Raw genomic sequence first — 25,021 nt, 5'->3', positions numbered from 1 at the left:
TGGGCAGAATAAACATTCGCTGTCAATGTATAGAAATTTATACAATTCAATAAATGGCATTTCTTTGGCTGTACTTCTTCTGCTTCCACTCCGCTCCGCTCCATTCCATTTCCCTTTTCATCTTTCTCTTTTGCAATTGCAAACGGAAAAGGAAATGGAGAAATGGACAGAACGCGAACAGAAGTAGGAGCATGAGTAGGAGTAGGAGTCAGGCAGGCATCTGCTGCATCTGCAAAAAGGGAAAGGAAAAAGCCAATTTATAGACTCGGAACTCAAAAGCGAAGGACTCCCTTTCTGTCCGGAGAGTGCGAGGGCTGTATTAAAATCAATTAAGCAACAAAGTGCTGCATACACAGAGGCTCCAACGACAAATGTCCTCGCTAGATGGAGAGAGAAATAGCAAAGGGTCCTCAAGGTGGCAGGGTTCACAGCAAAGTTAATAGGTTTGCCAGTTGCCAGAGACAGCTGACAGGTGGGGCACCACCTTACCCCTTACCCCTTTGGCAGGAGCACTAAGTGCTTGTGATTGGTTTTTGTTTTTGGCAAATATAACATGAATAATTGAGCGGGCAGCTCAGAGAATCATCTAGCGAAGAAATCAATGAGGCAATGAACTATCTCAGTGGCTGCAGAAGACTCTTTTCCGCCCAGTTATCACAACATGAGAAAAGCCTTGGCAAATTAAAAGAAAACAATAGATGCGTTTGTAGTGCCGGGGCAGGCGCCGGAAGTAACCAAGTGTGAAAAAGCTAAAGAAAACCCTCCATAGAACAGGCTCCACACATACATACATCCTCAAAGCGCGCGTGATTATTTTCACAAAGGCAAAGGCAGGAAGTTAAAATGAAAGCAACAACAAAAACTAGCGAAAGAAAGTCAAGGAGAAAACTAAGGAGCGCGCCTGGAAAAACCAATACGGACGACGTGCTTAAGTTGTTAAAAACTCCAAACACAGAGGCAGCTTCAGAGCAATCGCGACAAGGGGCAGGGCGTTGGTAAGGATACACCAAGGTGTATGTGTATGTGTGTGTAAAGCAAATAGCATTAAGTTGTCTGAGGCTCAAAAAAAAAAACGTATAACAACAACGACAACGGCTTGAGGGGGAAAAAACTTCGCTTGAAAATGAAGAAAGAAAAATGTTGAAATCTTCTTTTCGAGGCACCGGAACCTGGGATACCCTTGAATAATTGCAAGTTATATTAAAACATATTCTATATGGTGATCCATTTAATCTATTTACTTCCTATGAAAATATATACATAGGAAGAAAAAAACTCCTAAAGAGATCTTGTCTGTTTATAGGGACACTAAATCTTCCTTTTTTATTTTGAAACAGCTGCAAACATTTGAGAATAGTCTGTATACCCTTTACAAGGGCACAACTACAAGTTGTAGGGTTGGCTGAGGACTTCGTCCCATTGTCGTGGGGCATATGCCTTATTTAGTTGTTGCTCTTGGAGCTTTATTGTTGTTGCCTAACTTTACGAGCTGCTTTACGGATTTGGCCAGACGTAAAAACTAAACAAAAGCCGATGCGCAGAGAGTAAACACACACACGTTCACATGCACAGAGGGCGGTGCACTATGGGGCATTTGACCACTTTTCCTGGCCGAAACTCATTTGTCAAAAGTCAAAAAAGTAATATTTTTTTAACGGATACTCATAGGGATAACATCAGTCCGTAATGTTACATACCCAGAAAATTAACAGTGCGCACCACTGTTAAGATAACAGCTGTTAAAGTCAGCTGTTTGCTACGAACAATATAAAGTTATCGGAAAACTGATTTTTTTTATGAAGTTTAAAGTGCAAAAATTGCTAAATTTACCAATTTAAGTAAATTTTTTACAACATTCTTGATTCAGACAGGTATTAAAAAGTTGTTTGTGAGTTTGAAATTAAAAATTAACCTCATAATATGTTTAATGGCTAGTTTTTTAACAAGTCCATATTTATGACGAAAATTTGTCTTTGAATAGACTTACAAAGTGTTCGGTTCCCGCCGGAAGCAATAAACTGCATAGATATTGTAGAGTTTTCAATTCTTAATCCAATTTATGTTACTTTTTCTTGCGCTTTTCTGCGTCTTCGGAGATATTTAAGTTTTCGTTACATAACCTAAAGTTTGGAAATTCGGAGTTGTTTGCAATGTTAAACTCAGTGAAGAAGAAAGTTGTGGAAGAAGATGTCGATTTGCATTGCATTTAAGTGGTAATACCTGTCACTAGCTTTGAGACCGATAAGGGATATTTGTAGACCCTTTGAAGAACTTTTTTTCACGGTTTGTCGATTAAATTGAACAATTCCACGGAAAAATTGAAACAAATCGTAAAAAACTGTGCAGATTGGATCAATTCGTGCTCAATCGTGCAATTATAATAACGTTGAGACATTTCCAGTATATCTGCACTGACGTGCAGTGCTATTGTGTCCAACATTCAACAAATTAAAGAAAAGAAGCTGCTTGCCGTATACAAGGAAGTCAATGTAAAAATCCGATTATCTTCTACTTTAAAATTTTTAAAAATCCGGGCACAACTTTTTTAGTTTAATATGGCATTGCTTTACATATTCCCATCATTATTTGTTTAATTCAATTTAAAAATAAAATAAAAATTCGATTTTACCCTGAAGAAAAGGCGGTGCCACGCCCATTTTTTCAACATACCTTCCTTTCACTATTATAAACTCATATCAAAAAACTAAATCAAAAAATAATGTTTCGTTTGGAAGTTATTAATTAATGCCACAAAAAGTGGTCAAATGCCCCATAGTGCGGTGGGTGCAGAAAAGGACACACGAAACAGGTTGGAGAGACAGGAACACACACACACACACATACAAGAGAGAGAGACAAACAAACAATTAGAAGGAGTTGGGCACAAAAATACACGGTCACATCTACTCGTAAAGGACGCCTCGGATGCCTGCCTTTGAAAGGCGTCAAAGGCTCCAGTTCTGCCGCCTCCTTCTCACAAAGGCGCAAAAATTATGCGAAATAAAGTCAAAAAAAAAACTGAAAAAAAAGAGAAATAAAACAACATTCCAACAACAGAAGCAGCAGCTCCACCCGCCAACAGCTTTGATGGCCAAGAGCAAACCCTGAATGGTCCAAAAGGCTCCACAGAGCGTGCCAGCACTTAGCGGAAGTAACGCGGCAGCCATTTTGAATGCACATATGTATGAGTGTGTTAGTGTTAGCGTATGTGAGCCAGTATGTGTGTGTGCGCACCTTTTTGAACTTTGATTGCAGACAGCTTGAAGGTGACTTTTAAAGCGGTTCTCTGCTCCAAAATAATTATGAAAATATGTGTTGTTTTTCTGGCCAAAACATTCAAGCAAATGATGGCAAAGCTTTATGCACGTTGTTGGACAAGTGATGTTGATTCAAGTCGCGATTCGAGCGACACCAAGCCGTCCGAAAAAATTTCTGATATTTCATCTGATAATATTCAGATATTTCAGATTGAAATAATGGGACGAAGTTCTTATCTTCACTGCGTGCGCTATAAAGCTACTGGTTTATTGCCATAATAATAAGGTGGTTATAGGCCAATTGGTATTGCATTTAGCTATTGTATTAATTGAACGCCTCTGATTAATGAATTCATTGAATGAAATGAGTTCTTTTATCGGGCATGGCGTCGATTATGCAATATTTACGAGTATAATACCAGAATATAATTATTGAGTTATTAGCATGCCATCAAATCGAATTAAATAGCGAATGAGCAAATTATTAAGTTCTCAAAGCATATAAATGTGAATATTAATTAAATGTATTTATATATTAAATTATATTTGGTAAATAAATGAAGGATACATCTACAATTCAGGCAACGCCAAATGGCACTCAATCTGTATGATTATAGAATCAAAACCGTTGTGACAAAGATTAATTTACATATTTCGAGGTACATAAATAAGTCACAACTACAAACAGATTAAGGAATCTACACAATATACATTCAATCAAAAGGATATTAAGCTCTCAAGAATCGAATGGAAACATGTCATAACTTAAAGTAGTTTTAATCCGTTTTAAAGAAATTTAATTATTTCACCTATGGCCCGGCCAGGAATCACTTGTAATCCTCATTGAGGATAGTTACTTCACGCATTGAAAGCTTAGTTTTCCACAGACCGTTGAACTTCAGTCCATTTGCATTAATGGCTCAAATATTTTGATGAATGTTTTGCCATTTATATAATGGCAAAATTATAGCATTGGCTTTAACCAAATGGCCGCCAGCCTTGTTTGGTCACAAAGCTCTGTCAAATGCACAATTAAGTGGCAACGGCAACACAACTGGCACTTTTCAGACACAGGTACGGATACGTTTAGATACATACATAGATACACGAACAAGGACAAAAGACAAATGGAAGCTTCAAAGTGCCTTTGTTACTCAGGTTGTCAGTGTTTAAATGTAGGCGACCCTTTCGAATGTGATTTTTATTCAGTAATTTGCCTAAACTTTCAGAACCTTTGACATGTGTCGGATTTTGATAGTGGGTGTTGGGGTTCAAACAGGCCCAACAGCTTCAAAAGCGGTCCGCTCTTGGACTAGCTTTAAGTTGGCTTTGTCTGGGATTGTAACTAATTAACAGACCCCGCCTGTCTGCGCCAGACTGCGGATGGTTGCATTTTCCTGCCTTCGTGGCCAAGAGCATGGCGATAAGGCCCACACCATGGCCGCCGCCGACGGCTTTGTGCCACGGTTATCGGCAGGAAGTTGCACATGGAAGCATCGTCATCATCGTCGTGCCAGCACCAGACCAACGGGCTATGCCAGCCATCCGCCCTCGGGTTCGCTTGTTTTTCGATGCTTGAGACACGGAAACTGTTTTAGGATCGGGTGGTGGTCCCAGTAGCAGTGCTAGAGTCCTGGCCCTCGTCCGAAGAACCACACAAAAACAGGCATCAATGTCACGTTCAAAGTGTCGAGTTGTTGCACTAACAAGGTGTTTATGATTTAAAGCGGCGGCTCACACCAGCCGCCCCCAAAGGACATCAGGAAGTGGGAGCGGGGAGCTGGGAGACCTGGCAGACAAAAGGCATCCATGACATGTGACTTGAAGTGCAAAAAATGCCAACACACATACACATGGGGAGAGGGCATGTGCAGGCATGCTGGCTCTCGAATGCCATTTTACGTAGGCGTTTCGCCAAAGGGTTTGTCTTGGTCTCTCCTATCCCCAATTCCAAGCCAAATCCCATCCCACATTCCACTGCCACAAGAAAAATTGACATGTTGAAGTGCAGTTAGGCGGAAGTTGTCGCCGAGGCAACATTTTTCTATCAGTGGAACTCAACCCCCTTCCCCCCTCAACAAAAAGAAGAAGTGAGGCTTCAGGGCGTAACTAAATGCGGGTCGGCACGTGGATATGCGATAACAAAAAGGAGCGGAGCATGAAGAATGTTCCCATACCTCCTTCCCCCATCCGTCTGCAGCATAAAAAAGGGCTTATCTGTGTTCTTGATTTTGATTTCGGTTATATGTACATATGTGTGTGTGTGTGTGTGTGTCGTGTTATATGTTGCCATGACGTAGGCCATCTATCAAAATGTTCTTTTTTTGCCAGGTTGTTTTTTTTTGAAGGGAGTTCATAAATTAGCCGCAGCACAGTGCGGCAGATAAGTAGCAAACACATTTGAGTGTGCACATAAGGAGCTTGGCGTTCCAGGGAAGGTGGAAGGGGGAAGGGGGCTGTGGAAAAGCGCAGCTCAAAGTGAGTTTCATTCTCTTTGCAGTGTCAAGTGTTATATGCGATGTCTGCAAAGGTTCTTTGGTGGCTTATCATTGTCAGCCGGGAGACGCGCCTTGGGCACGCGCCTTTCCCAACAGAGTACGAGTATCTGTGTGTGAGGGAGTGCTTGCGTGTGTGTGTGTGCAAGCCATGTTGCAAATTAAAATCAAGACAGCAGCAAAGCCCCACAACCAATGATTGATGGCTGTTTTTCATCGCACAGCACATCGCACAACAACTGTTAAAAGTTCAATGATTTATGATTTTCCAGAATTTGTTGTTGGCTAAATGATTGTTTTCCCTCTCCCCCTTGGAGACTCCTGAAGGCTCCTGGTGATCTCTTCTTTGCTCTCACTACTTTGCACTTTAATGTATTTCTTGACAAGTCATGTTCATAACTCAGTGTCCTGTAAAATACGAGTTCCATCATATTCCAGGAGCTAGAATGAGGGTGGGTATGGGATGGATGGGGAAGCCTTGAAAGTTTCCACTGGATAAAGTTCAAAATCAAAGTTTTCGTTGCTCGGTTTTTAGTAGTTGCTATTTTTTGGGGCAAGAGTTTTTGTTTTTTCGGTCTATTTCGTGCGCAGAGACGCAAATCATTTGTCAAAATACTCGCACAGAGCTGCTGATGCTACTGCTGCTGCTGCTTCTACTTCTGGATGGTTGTTTGCCGTTGACAAGCCAAAAGTTGTGCCAATTTGTATTAGAAACTTCGTTCGGGGCCAGGCCTGGGCCTGCGACCGGGCCGGACACGGACTATGGCCAATGGACCGACCACCTACTCTGACCCCAAGATTCACGGAATGGCAGGGGCACTTTATTCTGTAAGAGAGCGCTGAGCTCTTCGCCAAAGTTCAGGTTGCGAGTGGAATATTTATCTTCAAAGTGTTTGCATTCGAGTGGCGATGGTGTACAGTGCGTAACGAATCTATAAGTCTCTTTTGAGCTTCACCCAACGATGGATTCAAAACGGAGCTTACTAAAAATTAAGTTAGAAATCGAATCATTACTGCCATCGAATCCTTGATAAGTTATCAAATACACTGATACTATTAGTTAGTTTCTATAGAGTGCATTCAAGTGGAAGACCTACAAACTAGCGTAATTGTTGAGATTACCACTGCTCTAAGATTCTGCACCGATCTCAAAGATTATTTTGGAGATGTCACGCACTGTAGATAAAAATTGTGCAGTTTCATCACGACATGGCATCTTCAATTCATTCGACCATTTACTCTGTCTGTTGGCCATTAATTCCGATTCTTGTGTGGCAGTTTCCAGCTGTCAAAGTTGTTTGTCAACTGCTGTTTGTCATAATGTTCGAAAGTTTGGAAGATGCGCTGCATATCTGACAGATACTTCTCGCAGTTGGTTGAGTGTAAATTGGGGTACTTTTGCCTCCACTGCCTCCGAGTCTGATTTCAATTTTATGCCACTTGAAAATGCTAAAGAACCACTTCCACTTGGCACACTCCACATGAAATTAGCGCCATGAAATTGAGGATTTGTGTGACGTGGTGGTGGCAAGCTGTTGACTTGATGAACTGCACTTTTCATCTCATCTCGGGCCATGATGCTTGAGAAAGTGTTACCGAATTGTGACAGCACAGCTGCGTCTTGGAAATGAATTTACAAAAAATTAACTCAACACCAACTGAATGAGGCAGCAGGGGACTGCTCGTGGCACTTGCTTTTGCACAACATTTTAAGGCAAAAACCATTAATTAAACTAATGACTCGGTGGATTTCTGCACCCAAATGATTGGGTACAAAAAAACTTCATTTTACCGGGTTTATTAATTAAAGTGTTTTGCTGTTCGACAGATGCCACAAGGATGAGTTTGCCAAAAGTTTCCATTACATTTAAGAAATGCTCATTAAACTTTTCATTGAAATTAAGTTGCATTTCCTATATCATTTTCATTATTGATTTGATATTTTAGAGAATAGTTCGATTCGCAATCCTACTTTCGTTTAAATAACATCATTTAAAGAAATCTTCATCCATACTTCTTTTTTGGAGCTCTCCTCAAATTGTGGCTTAAGAGCTAACATTTATCATTTCATTTTCCGTATCATTGATTTATATTAGTTCATGCATGCAGTTTAAATTCTTGTTACAAATTATGTACATTTTTGCTAAGCGTTCAATGTGGTTGAAAACAACAAATTATATTCTTTTTGTAATTCTGACTTATCACTTAGTAGAAACAAATGTACAAAATATTAGATATATGCACACTTGTATATACTGGCAATATATTTACTTATGCATGACTTTCATATAGATTGCCCTATCTATAGAATTTTCTGAGACTGAAATACTAATTACTGGCACGAGAAGCAGTTTGCTCAAATGACGGCGCTGTCAGACGGCAATTTGTATACATTTTTATTTATTTATTTAATTTTCGTTTCGAGCTGATCTGTGGGTCCGAGGCATGCCATTTGAGTGTTCAATGGAGCAGAGACCTTGAGCTACTCGGAGCACACACCCCATAACATTGCCCCACCCTTTTGGCCTGATTACGCCCACTCTTTCAGGGCCATAATTTCTCTTATTAATGCGAGGGCTCGGCCAGCAGCAAGCAAAAACTTGGCCAACTAACAAAATGCAACCTAATACTGCTTTTGCGTGTCCGGAAAATCAGCCAACAAGGGTCAAGAAATTTTCCATGCAATTTGCCAGCTGTCTGTCAGTACATAAAAGGGCACGCAAGGGGCTTTGAGCGTAATGCTAATTGATCAAAGACCAAATTTCTCAACTCTATTCTGGGGAGAGAGGCGGTTGCCAGGGGGATGAGATGTTGTCATCGACTTGAATTTAATGTCTCGACCATAAAAATAGTTGCAGCAGCTTAACAATAATACCAAATAATTGCGGGCCATAAAAGTTAAGTTGTTAATTGTTTCAGCCACAATTCAGGCCTGGCTACGGGGCCACATCGCGTGTCCTGTTTGTAGACAAACATTTCCACAGAGTGAGAGAGAGAGCGGGGGTGGTGGCACGGAGTGGCAACAGGAAGAAAGATGGGTTCGCTTCCAAATGAATGGCTGTTGCTCTTGTTGTTGGCACCCGCTGGCCAAGTTTTAACGAGCAGACGGCCGCTTGTCAATGCCCGGCCATATTTCATGGAGCGGGCGAAAAAACAAAAAAAAATAGCACAAGAAGCACAACTAAAACTGCTTTTGGGCCCGGCCAAAACAATGTTAAATAATTCATTTGTCGAATGCTGAAAGTTTTGCGTGAGAATTTCGCCATATTATACGTAGGAGGGTGACGGCTACGACCCGCGGCGCCCGACATGGGGGCTGCGTGCTAAACCGGAAATGAAACCCCTCTTAATTGCCCTGAAGTATGCAGGCAATCGTCGGCTTCGTCCTGCTCGTCCTGCCTGTTGTTGGACTAATCTATATACTTTGCTTTATTGTTGTTCGGCAGATAATAACTGAGCAACTGTCTGTGTTGGGGCCTAGTTAAGGGTTGTCCCGTCTCCCGTGGTGTCAATGAACCACGTTGGTAGAATAATTGGCAAGTCCTGTCAATGCCTATCGAACTTTATTTGTTGTTGTATTTGTAATGGACAACCAGGGGGTGAGCCCCAAGGCGTACTTCGTCAAGTTCTTCAATAATTTAAACGACAGTACAGGGTTGCTATAGATAGAGAGCCTAAAATGTAACTACTTAATGGAAAATATAATGAGTCCACTTTTGAGGATAAACTGCTTCTAGATTGCAGCTCAACCGAAATTATTGTACATCAAAATTTACTATTTACCATAACTTTCATCGACTGCAGCATAGGGGGGTGTGGCATCGTTAAAGCCAAACCCGGAACCATTGCCCATTTCCCCAGCCACAGGAGCAGGCCCGGGCACGGCATTGGCAAATGACAAAGTGGTGGCCGGCACCTCTGGGGGCTGATCCTGTTGTTCAATGGAGGTGGGAGCTGTGGGTTGCTGCTGCTCTTCGGGATGGAACTGGGATGTGGTGCTGTGGGCGGCGCTGCTGCTGATGCTGCTGCCGGTAGATGCCAGGTTGAATTCAGTCTCAAGAGTTTCCCATCCGGAGCCGGTTTCGGCCTCAGCATTGACTAGATCGCCCAGACTCGGGCTGCTGGAGGAGCTGCTGCTATTGTTGGCCATGGGCGTTGGCGCACTGAAGGGCGCCGGCGAGGAGGTGGTGGGCAGCGCCGTGGCACAGTGCTCCGCAATGCTGGCAAAGAGCATTATCTTCAGTAGGGCTCGCAGCATGGCGTGCTGTGGGCGTGGCATGGTGGTTCGTTGTTGGAAGTCGAAGTTAAAGATGATTTCTTATGGTTTTTTCACTCTTGGTTCTCACTCGGATTAGATTCACTTTGTGCGTGTTTTTTGCGTTCTCGTCCCACTGTACAGTAGGACTGAAAGTCTTTTCGATGTCTCTCGGTTTGCTTACAACATTTTGTGCGTTGTTTTCAGTCTGTATTTTGTGCTTTTTTACTTCATTTTATGATCGAGAATCACTCAAAGTACTATATTTAAATGATTTCCATTTTGGCACTACAAAAATTACTAGTTTTAATTACAAATCTGGACGAGGCAGAGAAGCGAAGCTTATCTGTTCTTTTTGTTGCTTTTGTCGATGATTCGCTGGCGGTTGTTGTTGTTGCGCCTCGCCCCTTAATGTAATAATAATTGCTGCTTGCTGCAAAACATTTTTCAAATCTGCCAAACCTTAAAAAAATACCTTCGACCTCAACCGGAATCGGAATCTTATCCAGCACCCTCTTCAAAAAGCGACTATAACGACTCTGCGTAGGCGTTTGTCACGCAGGGAGAAAGTGTAAAGAGAATTATAAAGAGAGTTGTAAATTCTCTTAAACTTCTGCAGATTCTTCTGTTACCTCATACAGAGCTCAACAAAGTCAAATCAAATGAAACAAATTACTTTATTATATGGCAACCTTATGGGCACTGCAGCTGTTAGGGTATTAAAAGCTTCGGCTCGCGGGCTTACTTTTTCTTTTGTGTTATTTATTTTATTTTTATTATGTATGATAATTTATTGCATTTTTTCAATATCCACTCTTCTTCTGTTTCGCTCCATTGTTTCTCGTGCCCTGTTCTCGTTTATTTCTCTTTTTGTGTGTTCTTTTGCCGCTTTTGTTTATCGCATTTTCTCACACTTTTCTGCGCTTTATGGTTTTTGTATGGCCCTTCCTCTCTCTCCTCTTTCAAACGGAACCATCAAACGAGTTCAACGGGGTTCATCCGCAGGCAGTAAGGGAGAGCGAGCAAGTCAGACATATGGAGAGAGACTGAGAGAGGGGCGCTTGCAGAAGATGCAGCCGCATTAAAAATACACTCGCGAGCATAAGTATGTGTACCCCTCCTACCCACAGACATGCTGTCACACAGAGAAGCATACATATAAAAATAAGTAAATCTTTGCCATATACAATATGAAGAGAGCTCGCCAACAAATTGGCAATGCCCACAAACGAACGGCTGGCCGACGACATGTGTGCGCCAGCTGCAGCCTGGAATGGGATGGGGCTAGAGCTACGGTTGGGCATGGGGCTCCGGCTGGGAGGGGCAGCGAACAAAAAATCACGTATAATAAATGATTGGGCGTAAAGATTAGGCCAGAGGCGATCAACTGAATGCGCTATAGAGAAAAAATGTTGAGTGCTAAATATAAACGGGGACGGGACTCTGATCAAATTTAGCGATTCCGATCTAAAAGCAACCCAAAGGCTTGTACTTCGGATTTACGTGACAGTGCGAGAGGAAAAAAACACTATTGCTGTTTCGAGTAATGAAAGATTTCAGATTTAAATATGTAAAACCACATGGTAATTATCTCATGGTCATGCATAGTAACATTCTATTTATCTGGTTTCGTCTATAGATTAACAGGTCTCTGAGAAGAACTGTAGAAACCCAGTAGGTAACGCTTGATCGATCCCAATCTCTGTACGTTCCAAATACCTGGATCTAGATTCTAGACAGCAGCACCGGATCAGTGAAACATTCCAACAGCAGTTCTTTTTGATTACTCTTTGTTCTCGCCTTGTTATCCATCTCGCTCTGTCGCACGCACACACACCTCAAACAATTGCAGTGCACAATGGAAATGAACAAGAATGGGAGAGTGTGAGGCAGAGGAGAGGCAGGAAAGGAACTGGACAAAGTGCAAATTACAGGGAGCTCGTGCTGATTCATTCAGAATTAGCCTCGGCACGCTATGCTCTCTCTCTCCATCTCTCTTTCTCTCACTCGGAGAGTGTTAAGTGCTGCGCTACTCTTGTTTGGCCCGGCAAAACCGCAACCGCAGTCACAGTCGGCGTTGCATCAGCGGCAGCGGGGGCTAATTAGCAGCTCATCAAATTGACCGCGTGCATAAAGTGAGCCAAAGAGCGGAGGCTAAAGAGAGTAAAAGAGAGACTTGTCTTGGGTGTTAAAAATAAAAACTGTATTAGACGAAGGGACGGGGGAAGAGCAATCACCAAAAGGAATGCTTTGGGTAGAGCCGATTCTTTTGATACCATACCGTACCAGTCCATAAAGAGTATTTCCTATTCTGCACAGGCAACATTTGGTCATCATAAATATACCCTCTGCAAGGGTATACAAATATTATTAAATTCGAAAAGAAAGACAGAAAAATGGAGTCACAAAGATAGTGAAAGAAGTGAGATGGACGAACAGCTCTATAAAACGAAATCGGAAAACGGGTTCACTGTGTGGGGGTCTGTGCAAATTGGCCAATCAAGCGACAATTGTTGGCCATTTGTGGTCGTAAGTACTTAATAGCGGTAAACGGGTCAGTGGCTCTGTCGAATGGACAGCTCTGATTAGCACACGCCGCTGACCTCCCTCCACCAAACCCCCTGCGGCTATTAAAATGAACTGACAGATAATTGAAAATCACAAAAATATGTACATAGAAAAGAATCCTAGGCAAAAGACGGAAAAGAAGAGCTCCAAAGCAGAAATCAATTGGAAGAAGGCAAATTGCCTGACAACTGCAGACCAAAAAGCAATGGGAGACGGCCGGCCTACTCAGATATTGTTTGTGCGGTATGGTGGATTGTGCACATACACTCGCAGAAAAGAATGTGTCGAACTCCTAATGAACGTCCACATTTTTAGTCCACATAATTTACCATTAAATATAACCATTACAATCTAGAGTCTAGACGCTGGAGTGACTCGTGACAACATCTGGCCCAAACCTGGGATAATCTTACTTATTCAGTGCCCTAAAAGAGAAATGAGTATGGGCTTAAAAGACGATTTGTCTGTGCCACTGATAAAGAGTGAAAATGTCTGAGGTCTGAGTGGAGTGAAGGTAGCTGTCAATAAAAGAATATATTGTTGGGTTACCGGAAGAGCTGCGTGGGTCTTTTATCTGACAACGGAAGTAGGGCTTAGAACGGTTGTTGGTTGGCTCAATAGGTATTCAAAAAGATATTTCATATGTAATTTTTCGCTGGGAACCCAGATTGATACACATATTTGAAAAAGTTTATAATATAAAATGTATATTGAAAAGGAAAGGGATTGTTTGTTAATAGTATGGCAGCCAGAGCATTCGCTGCTTATTTTCAGATACCTCTCCCATATGAACATATAATTGCCCTGCTCTAGGGAATTTTATAGCTTCCTGGAACTCCTCTCGTGCAGCATAGCACACGCCACCTGCCTGCGCCGCTGTCTAAACAAACACCGAGCCCCTACACCCCCTCCCTTTCTATAATGAGCGTGAGATTCTCTGATAACCCACATCCGAGAGGGCGTTCGCCACTTGGTTTGTTTATCCGACAGGGCCCCCAATCGGCTCTTATGAATGGCCCACATTGTGCGGCGTGAAATAAAATCACTTGTTTGTTTATTCGGCCAACACTTGGAGTGCCGTTAATTTGTAAGGCAGATACGAGTAGAAGAGGCACCTAATGCAGCAGCGGCTGGCGAACAGAGCGGAACAGTGCCCGAAAATAATGACAGTCATGGCTAAGGTCAGTGCACTGGGACTCTGGCATACGTTATGCTAGATGCGCATGCACCGCAAAACCGGGAGGACCAGGACCTAGGATCCCTGCGAAAAATCAATAAGGCCGGCCCCAGTGCACGTGGTACGGATACTACAATCTGCCGTAACCACGGGGCGGATAGAAGGGAGCTGACAGCTCAATTCGCTGCAGAAAATCCGAGCCGAGACCCAGCCCCAAATTTGCGACCGGGCCGGGAATTGTGTCACTTAACTGTCGGCGAATTGCGCAGCTCATGATTTTGTTTGTGGTTTTTTCATCTGTACTATTTGTTTCCACGTCATCCGGTGGTTCATCTGTGGGGCATATGGATCCCCATTTCTGTTCAAAATATGCTAAATTACTGACATCATTTAAGTTGTAAATTAATTTTTAAGCCCCGATTTCATGTTCGTTTATATTCGCCTTGCTTGCTGTTTCTCCCTCTCTCGCCACTCTTGTGCACAGTATCTCATAGAACGCGGTTAAATGTCAACAAACACACAGCGAGAGAGAGAGAGCGACTCAGACTCGACTCTCTCGCGTGCTCTCTCTGGTATTCTCTGTCTCTCTCACCGACTCGTTTTGAGCGAATTTATCTTTGGGCTGTTTTTTCTTTTTATTGATTTCTTGAAGGGTACACAAAATGCGGAATAGCAACAACAACAACAATGCGCCGAACAAAGACAACAGCAAAGAGTGGTAGAAAGATGAAGAAGAGCGCGAAGAGGAGCACTATTCCACGATTTTTTGTTTTTTGTTGCTAGAAATACAATCACAATGCATATTCATAGGAGATTATATCGGACTCCTCAGTTAATAGAAGTTCTTTAGACCATTTTACACAATTGATGGTTTGAGGGTCTTTTATATTAATGATTTATCAACGCATATGTTCCATCTTTCCACACGAAAGTCTTTCCAATTGTATTCACATCACAAGCACTTTAAATTATTCGTATCTTTCTGAGAATATGGTTCATACAGTTTAGATTTGGTTTGCTTATTTGCTGGAAAACCCATCCACCTCGCTCTGTACTTATGGGATGGTTTCGTAGTGCGGAAAAAAGGCGGCTGCTGCGCAAGGAATTCGTTTTTCTTTTCATGGGAGGCACACGCACACTCAGAACACAAACAGTTTTGACGTTTTTCACTAGGTTTTACACAGTTTTCCACTACAACACTTGTTTCAGTCAGCATATGTGATTACTTGATGTTCTTTTCATTGGTTATTTTATGTTTAATGGTTATTTTGTTAAATATTTGCCTCTTTTTGCATCAGTGTGACCGCGGAATAGTTATCGATAAAATATAATGACACACGCTCGGAAATATACCGAAATATACCTTTGCGTTTTCAAAGTATACTGTAAATATACCGTAGTCTTAATTCATATTCCACGATTTTGATGTTCTATTTGATATTACTAGCTAGTTACGAGTCTCCGTGCTAAAACTATAATTTTATCCGATTTATCAATTAATTCTCCCTAAGATTGGCTACCTTCCTTCTCTTTTAATGCTTACCAATAAAATTTAGAACTAAAAGAGCCAACCAACAAAAACAGCAAAAACGTTACGTTTGTGGGAATTGGTTGCTACGTATTTAACAGTTTGTTGCTTGTCAACCGGTAGGGATGGTGTAGTATGGACATTTGTATACCCTGTTTCCATAGAGTAATATAAAAATTTCATTTTTAAAGCTGCTCTCCAACAATTTTATGGACTTTACGTCAGACTGACATGTTTTAACCTTTTTATGCGTTTCTATGTTTATTCATATGTATACATTGATCTAGATGCATTCTTGATATCTACAAATTTCGTTGGGATAAATCTCCAACACAGATTGGTTAAAGCCAGAGATTTCCTGCATTTTCTCAACTTGAGGACATCCTTTCCCCCAAGGGTACTAAATGATGCCTACTCCGTGAAAAATGTTGGGGAACAATGCTGCTCACTATTCGCAGCATGTTGCTGGTACATACAAATTATGTTGCCAACGGTAAAAAACGTAAGTGGGGACGGAATTCAACGTAAATACTTCCATCACCTTGAAAAACAAAAATTCCTGCCAAATTGCATATAAAGAAAACTGAACCACGAATTTTTCGTTGCCTTTTCGGTTGATGAGTATTATTATATTATATTTATATTTTTTTATTATATTTTATTTATTTATTTGTGATCTTTTGGCAATAACGGACATTTGGCGAATGGTATGCATTATTGGCAAATCCCAAATGCATTCTCAATTCAAGAATTTTACACGGTGCCGGAGACACAAAAAAATAGAAGAGAGAGGGACATTTTGGCTCTCACTAAAATGCAACCAAAGTTGAGAGCGAGCCATGGAAATTTCAAATTATGTGGGTATTTTCGTGGCGCGCAATTTGAAAACCTAGATATGTTCCCACTTATCGTTTAGCTCGATATTGGCAAAGCGAAAAGCGTTAATTGAAATATCAGCTTATCGGTAATGAATTTGCTATCAGCCATGGGGCATGATAAGTACTTTTTATTTCTCATTAATTGTGGTATCAATGCAATTTATGGCACATATAGTTTATAATTAGTGTGTAGCACATGGATCTGCCCTTGGCGTGGGCACAACGATAACATTTTCTGACTGTGACTAACGTCATTTGCGTCATTATAAATACTATAACTTGTTAGTAACCATATTATGCCGAAAGAGCGCACCCTCTCCTCTTCATAGCGTTTGAATTGTATGGGTTTCCACCCACAGGAGATACATCATTAGGCATTAGAATGATATTACCTGCCTGTGCCTGTGCAGGCGAACCACTTGAAAACTCATTATACCAGTATGGCTCACCAATACGCGCACGCACACACACAGCACCTATACATACTCCGACCTGCTCTAACTGGCAGTTACATCAGCCACAAAAGTAGGCGTTGCACAGTCGGCCCAAAGGCGTTAAAGCACTTAGATTTATGGGCCCTACACACACAAGCACGACACACCCACTCGCATACAGACTGACTCAAGAATACACACACAGAAAAATGTGTGTACGAAAAGGGCCCGCCTTTGACTCGTTTTATGCATTTCATAAAAACTTTCACTTCGGTGCTCGCACTTCATTTTTGCAATACTCTTAAAGAGAGGCATCTATGATTGTGATGAGATGTTTGCGACGCAGACTAAGAAATGATTAGCATTATCAGCGTAGTCGATATAAATTCGAGGTTAATATTGTATCATCGCATCTGGTATAAGAATAGAGGCTTTACATAGGGTATGTCAAACTTCGGCAATGAAAAGCTCAGCTGTTTTACTTTATATTTCCTGCATCGGGAAAAGTTTTCCCGAATGCATTGAAGTTGGGTACTTAAAAAGTAATTTCTCCCAGCTTTGGACTACGCCCCTAAAAAAGGGATGTGGCCCCTAAAAAATGTTAATGAAATGATTTGAATTATGCTTATGCTGGCATATCGTATTCTGTTCATTTTCTTGTTCGTTATTCAGGTTATAATATTTGTGGCTTATTAAAAAGTTAAAAGGCGAGCGAGGTGTTGCCTGGCATGACCGATACTCGTGCAACCGCAGCGAAGCATAGAGTGGGGCCGGGTGCATGGGGCTGCTAAAGTATGAAAAAAGCATAAAACCCATCAAAATAATGTTAATTCATTAAGTGGCAGTAACTTGGCCGGGCGCCCAAGTGTAGGCTATAAAAATTTAACGCACAGAAGGAGCCACCGGGAACCAGCAACATCGCAACATCCAGAGGAGCAGGAGCAGGAGCAGGAGCCAACAGCCAGGACCTAAACAGAGGCCTGCCCTGCGGCAAGCAACGTGCGGAAAATGAATGATTTTTATTTATATTTTATGGTTTTTTTGCTCCGGATTTTCCTTTTTTGGGGGCCTGGTAATTAGAGTCGGTTTATGCCGCACTCTCTTTTAGCCAGGTGTATATCAGTCCGCAACAGAACCGCCAGAAGCAGCAGCGGCGCCAACATGCGGCTTACAATAAACTGGAAAATTATGTGAATGAGTTTTCTTAACTTTTCTTTTTCCTCCCCTCCTCTCCACACCAATCACGCGCTCTGCCTCTCTCTTAAGATTTATATGTGGCACATGGCGTAGCAAATCCAAATCCCTAGCAGAACACAAGACAGGACCAACAGGCCAAATGAAATGAAACAAACAAGCCAAGTTAAATGAACAACTTTTGTGCATTATTTATCTGCAAGGTGTGAGCAGCAGTGAGAACCAGCAAATGGAGTTCCTTGGCCTGAGAGAAGTCGACTAAGAAATGATCTGACATCTACTCGTACAAGATGATGGCAGCAACAAGGAAAAAATTTAGTATTTCCTCGAAGGAAGATTTTTAGATAAGATCTGTAGCCTTTTAGCATGATATTTCAGACACAATTTGGGATTGGAAAAGAATTACATCGGATAATCCAGGATTCCAGGTGTGTCATCTGTATATGCAGAAGCTTTCCCTTAACTCCCACTTAAATTATTATCATTTAACACGAAAAGAATGCAGACAGAGGTAGTATGGAGAACAGATATTGCCATCGGCACTTTTTCCTGCTCTTAGCACCCCAAACCGTGGACTCTATGCTAGTGTCAGTTTCAGAATACGTGTTTAAATATTGGTTAATATTTTATGACTTATCTCTTTTCTATTAAGATATTTTAAGAGAGCAACAAGCATGTGGAACGAAAAACCACGAGACCATCGAGCTTAGCTCAGATGAGCGCCATAAAATCTAATAAACATAAGTCTGCCGCGCTCCTCCTCCATCATACACACATACGATTATATGTGGTGTCTGTGTGTGGCTTCTGGATATTTTACGAGTCCTGCGCTTCATAATGTTTTGGTACATTTTTGTGTGTGGTGGCAGCTGCAGCTACAGCAACAGACTCCTGTGGAATATGGAACTCTAACGGAGTTTTAGGCGCCCTCGGGATGCGATTTTTAATATGCATTAAAATTAATAAGAACACGTGTCCTTGTCCTCCTGCCACGGCCTTGGCCTGTTGTCTCGCACCCACATCAGGGTCTTCATCTTCATCTTCTCCTTGGTTGTCGATGCCGATGTCGTTGCCATTGCGTTGTCGTTGCCGTTGTGGGGCTTCTTTCTTCGTTGTGTTCATAATTCCGTTTTATCGCGCACAAATTTTTATAGCTGCGCCGCAGGCGTCGATTTTAAATAATGTTCTGTACCCTCCCCATCTATGGAGCGCTCCCATTCTGGGCTTACGTTGATTTTGACGCCATTTTGGTTGGTTGTTAATTTTATGCTTATGAGATAAGAAATTGTGACAAAAACGCTGGCAAATTCATGTGCAAAGCGCTCACAGTGAAGGTGAGCATTGTCCTTTAGCATATGAATAAGAAATTCTACCCAAAATGTGATAAATGCTGAATGGAGAGGCGTCTGGCTGCCGCATCGGCTGCTTGCTTGTTCATCATTGTCAGTGATAATCTTGCGGTAAGTGGCAGACGGATAAAAAAGTTGCCTCTGAGGGGTTTTTGCTATTTATATTTAGCCATATATATATTTCATCGAACTTCGGCAAAGTGAGAATAAAACAAGTGGGTTTGATGATGGATCTAATGTTCAATTGGAAATTAAAAAGGAATGTAGAAAACCGATGGATTTCCTCTTCCACAATGCGAATATTAACATATTTATGTGTACTTATATCCAGATGAACATCAAAGGTGCACTATTCCAATCCCAACCCTAAACGATGTTCCAATCATCCAATATTGATGCCAGAGTCCGAGTTTCTGTTGACGTTTCGGCTCTGGTTAGTTCATATCAAAGTCAAGTGGTGACATGGCACACACGCATTACCTCAAAGGCAGGCAAATGGACAACATTTCCCCTGAAGCTAAGTGGGTCAATTATGCTGCATTTGGCTGGCTACATGGTCACAGTCGAAGTTAAGGAAGGAAGGTAGTGCAAGGGCAAAGGATGAACCTGGGGCCAAGTTATGTCTTCGATTGGTTAACTGCCATTTGGACATAGCATTTGGCATTTGTCCTGGCCTGGAAACTGTCATTTCATTGGAAATTCGATGTTGGCTTGGCCACGATTTGGCTTGGCTTTGGCCTGACATTGGGTTAAGATTTATTTGTCATACATATTCCCTCGCACACATACATACATATATGTTATGAACAAATTCCGAGTGTTGAGCTACAGCTGGCTATACAAAAACATTTTTCACTCGCGGTGGTATCTTTTGGGTGTAGTTTTTATTGTGGTGTCCTCCCGCCTCACAGGTGGCCTGCTGCGAAATGCAATTACCCCGCCCAGCATCCATTCCCCTACTCACTTTTAACTAACGAACAATAAAACGAAATTGAATTTTGCGCTTTTAACGCTGAACGCACAAAGGCAATCGCCGGCAAGAGGAGAGGAGGAGTTCGGGTCGTCAGGTGTGAGGGCAACTCTTCTTTGGGCCACGGGCGTCGTGTGGCTGCTGCAGTTTATGGTATTGCGTGTCGGGGCCGGAACCCATCAGCCACCGACAGAAGCATGATCCTCCCGCAGCATTAAGCCAATTATATGCTGCACTTTTGACATTAAATTCGATTCACTTTATTTGGCTGCCGAACCAACCGAAACCCTTTTGCCCTGCAGCGACTGGGACATCGCGCGTTCTGGCGCTCTGACCCGGCTCTCTATGTTCGTTTTATTTGCAGTGGCTCCGTTTCTAGCTGGTTTTTGGAGGCACCCTCAAAGGGTTATTGTTGTTTGCATGGAATTTAATTTCATGCTCACACACACTCCACTTCCCGCCACTTGCTGACATTTGCTTGCTGTGGGTTGTTTGCTGGTCGATTGTTCTCACAAAGCGGCAGGAAATTATGGCCGCAGTGCAAGCGAAATAAGTGAATTTTATTGAATTTCTACGGTGTCAAAGCTTGGGCGAAAAGCCAGTTGCAATGAAATGATTTATTATATTTTTGTATTGCATTTTTCTGAATGGGAACCATTCATTGGATGGTAGATGGAGTAGGAAAATAGTCATTGAGGAAGGTTTTCAGTCGAATAATTCTCTTGGCTACAAGTAAATATTGTTGAATGGGAGTAGGTTTAAGTCCTACAATCATATAGAGAGGGATCCTGATAGAGGAGGTTGTGTCTTTTAGAAGTCACACGATCAAGAGATAGGAGTATATTAATTGCATTCGACATCCCAGCATGGCTAGACAGGCCGTCAAATTTATGATTTCCATTGTGCAAGCTGACTTCTCGGCACCCGGGGCACATGACGAACTCTGGTCCTTTGTGGTGCGATTGTTCCTGCTGCAAATGTTGCCGTTCATGGCAGTGGTTGCCGTTGACTTAATGGCAGACAACATTGTGAGCATAATGCTGGCATAATAATATTTCTGTCGCTGCCATGATCTGCATGCCAACGTCCTCACAAGGGAATAACTCGTTCTGCAGGACTATTGTGGAATAGGGAATGGAGATGTGGGTCTTAGCGGAAAGGGTTTAAGGCTCAGAGGCACAGCCGCCAGAGATGGAAGCGATTGTGGATAGGCAAGCTGCTGAGTTGGTTGCCATTTGTCTGGCCCATTACTCACAGCAAACAATCTCAACGAAATGCACCCCCCTGCCACCAGCCCCATGTCGGATGCCACATACTCTTACCCACGACGCTGCTACCATTTGGTGCAGCTTCAATAAATTCCATAGAAAAATGCAATTTTATTGCAAAATATTTGCTCTTATTGGACTGCTCTGCTGCTGGAAATGAACGAAATGAGCATAGAGAGATACATAGATGGTAAGTGCGGTGTGGGGAATATCCTGAGCTAGGGTTGAGAATTACTCGTACATGCATTTAATTAAAAATTACAATTTGTTTGGTTCTGGCAGCAGCGCTTCACACCTTGCCTTTAACCCTTGGAAGTCAGCCATCACTTCGTGAATATAAAAACATATTTAATTTTAACCGCAGAAAAAAGGGAAGCGGAGTTCTGATTGAGGTGTTGGCCTATAAAACGAAAGTCAAAAAAATAGTTACCTCATTAAAGCAAAGCGGTGGCAAGTATGAAAACGAAAGGGGAAAAGGCATACAGAAAAAGGTTAAGTCTGAAAAGAGAACCTTCAACCTTCAAGTAAAAAATTAAGTTGTTCCTGGAAAGTTTTCATTGCATGTTCATTCAAGGTATGAGTCTGTTCGCTTATGGGAAATTTCTACAGCGAATAAACGCCTTCATATAAAAGGGAGAAAACTTAGACCCAAATTAAAGGATAAATTCTAAAAAGTGCCCCCTCCCAAAGGAGGGGTTGGGGCTCTAATAGCAGTAGTCAAAGTGGTTTCCATTTGATGCTCAGACAAAGTGTTGAGATCCTCCTCCATTTCTCTATCCCATCCGCTTCCTTCCCCTCCAACATGTCCGTTCTCTTTACACCCCTCTTCACCCACTATTTTCAGAGTATTTGGGTGTGTGTGTTGTAGATGATATGCTTGCGATTCCAGTATGAAACCGAGACGTATGATGATGTTGATGATGATGATGATGATGATGCCGACGACATACGCATCCACACACATGAACAACCACAGACACAGAGATGCACCCACAACACCTACAGGGTCTGGATGCACAGGCTGAGGCAGAAGAGGGCGTCATAAACAACAGACAAGTTGCACATGCACTGGAGCATAACTACTCGGTTGCACAGACTCTCCTCTGCTCTGCTCTGCTCTGTCCTGGCCTGCCATGCCATGCCATTCCATGCCTTGCCATGCCATTCCCGTGCCTGGAAACTCTGGTCCCGACCGAAGCGAAAAGTCAACCCTGCAGCTGGGGCGTGTTCAGATACAGAGAGGGACAGTGCCAGCGAGGATGGTGGCATCAGTTTGTGCATATTTTAACTCCCACAGGAAAAATTTCACAAGACAGCTACGGAAGTATGACGAACGATGATGCCGCAGCAGAGGCTGGGACAGGGTACAGATTGGGTGGCAGGGAGATGGCCAACAACTGTGACCAAACAATGTTGAAGCTTTGATGAACCTTAAAAGACAACAGCAGCAACAACAATGGGGGAATATGACAAAATATTGGGAGAAAACAAGAGAGCTGTCCGGAAGAGAGTGGTGAATGGGAGAAAAGTGAGAAGAGAGAAGAGAGAGAGTTGCATGGCAAAGTTTCTTGTGCTGTGACGGCAGAGGGTATGAGTGCGAGTGATAAAAAGTGTTCACTCCGGATGAATTGAAGTTGCATTGGGGCTTTGCGTGTGATTCTCTCTCTCACACACTCACCCCTCGCCTCTCTCTCTCTCTATATGGCTTTCTTTCTCTCTCTGATTCACTAGATTTGTCTCTGTGGATGCGTGTGGAGTCGTCACTTTAAGCAAATGGTGATGAATGCGTTGTCGGTGCCTCTGGGAACAGAACATTGGCATATTTTATGCATGCTCTTACCACAAAAGACAGAGCATGGAGTCTGCATTCCTGCCCCAAAGAACTAAGGAAAACAGATGCTTTGCTGACACAAAGAGAGAGTGAAAAGGGCAGCGCAGTTCTGCCCAAAGGAAGTGACAGATGTGTATCAATAAGACTCTCAATAGTTTTGAGGTTTCATATCAAGTTTTGTTGAGCTGAAACTATTTTTCAATTAATTTCACAGAGATTTCGGGTCCAAGATTGACAAACTAAATGGAAAACCAAAATCCACTTGAAATCCTTTGTGATCTGTGCAGCTGCATGGCTCGAGGTAACGACATAAGCATAAGTCCTCGGCCACAATGCACTTAATATTTATTGGAGTATTGCATTAAACATCACCTCTTTGAGTGGCAAAAACACCCACAGAAAGCACACCAAATTCTAATTGGAATTTATGCCGCCCAAGTGTATTCGAGGGAAGTACGAAAAGAATCAAATCTGTCACATAAATAATGTCATGTGCATATTTATGGCATTTCACCCGACTAAGTCCGTGTCCGTGTCCGGCACGGCACGGGATGGGACGGGACGGAACGGAACGGGCAATTCAATATGCAAATTCCACGTCCCAAAAAGTGTGCAACAAATGCATTTATTTTATGCCCAATGCTTTTGTTAAATTGTTAAACAGCTTGTGACATTTTGGATTTATCTGTGGTTTCCTTCTTTTTCGTATCAGTGGGTGTATTTATTTCTGATTTAACATTCAGTTCTTTCAGTTTGTTCAAATGTTTAACCGAAACTGCATATAAGAGCGAGTGCCAAATACAAACATATGTATGTGTATCCTGCATATGCATAAAATAAATGATTAGGATGCTGAAAACAATACAGAAATTTCCAGTTATATTATTTTCACAGCACTGCTCCGAAAAATAGCAGTAGGTATCCCATAGTCGTTATATTCGACTTTAATCTTCTTACTTGTTACTTTTTTTTTGGTCATATTCCCAGCTGTGCAAAAAACTTTGTTATCGCTTTAATTGATTAATTAAATCTTTTGGGAAAGATTGAGCAGGACACACTCGCTCGCAGTTCACAGATTTGATAAATGTACATTATGTACATTTATTCCATATATCTATGTACTTTATGAGAACACTCGTATATGCACATAAAGAGCGACTGAGAGTTGCACATTTGCAGGCAAAAGTTAAGTAAAAGTTGTCGCAGCAGAAAACTTTTCATGGCAAACATTTTTTGGCTCTTTTTTGCTGGGCGGGTTTTTCTCTTTTTGGTTTTTGTGCTTTTTGTTTTTACTTTACATATTTCTGGATGTACGAGTTGAATTCTCATGCTGCTCACTTGTCATGCTGTCAATTGGCAAAACGACTGACAAGAAGCCAGCTTCAGGAGCACTCTTCCCACGCTTCCAGCACCATCCCGATCCCAGCGACACTCCCACTTCCATATGCGAGTAAGAACAGTCGTCGTTGTCGTTGTCGTCGTCAGACTGATATGTCATTACTTATATGGGCACTTGAAAAGTTTCGAGTGAAATGGAGGAGCAGCAGCAGCAGTAGCAGCAGCAGTAGCTGGAGCAGATAACGTGAAAATTCCTTTAGTAAGAGTAGCTGCGTTTCCGTTTCCGTTCTTGTTGTAACTGTATCTGTAGCTTTTTCTGTGTCTCCATCTGGCCATGTTTCAGGGGATAGACATCTCTCCCCCTGGCGCTGCGCGTTAAATATAATCAGATTAATAACTGTAAACACTTGTAAAGGTATGCAAACGTAGAACTTCTGGCCACCCCACAGCTCATGCTTATGGGAGGATTGGGATGTGGA

General features: G+C 42.1%; 1 protein-coding gene across 6 annotated transcripts in view; it reads right to left on the bottom strand.

The window, feature by feature from the left end:
• The window catches only part of LOC117898154 (tyrosine-protein phosphatase 99A), a 112,840-nt gene that overhangs the window by 16,282 nt on the left and 71,537 nt on the right, over positions 1-25,021 (bottom strand). For 2 of the 6 annotated variants that reach the window (XM_034807355.1, XM_034807358.1), the window contains exon 1: positions 9,536-10,295. The exons of the other annotated variants lie outside the window; for them this stretch is intronic. In XM_034807355.1, coding sequence (XP_034663246.1) covers positions 9,536-10,031 — 496 coding nt within the window. In that variant the 5' untranslated portion in view covers positions 10,032-10,295. Of the gene's footprint in view, positions 1-9,535; positions 10,296-25,021 lie in introns of those variants that run through there. 6 annotated transcript variants of the gene reach the window in all.

This window comes from Drosophila subobscura, chromosome O, assembly GCF_008121235.1.
Source record: "Drosophila subobscura isolate 14011-0131.10 chromosome O, UCBerk_Dsub_1.0, whole genome shotgun sequence".
Classification (NCBI taxonomy): domain Eukaryota; kingdom Metazoa; phylum Arthropoda; class Insecta; order Diptera; family Drosophilidae; genus Drosophila; species Drosophila subobscura.
This window is presented reverse-complemented; position numbering and strand designations above follow the sequence as displayed.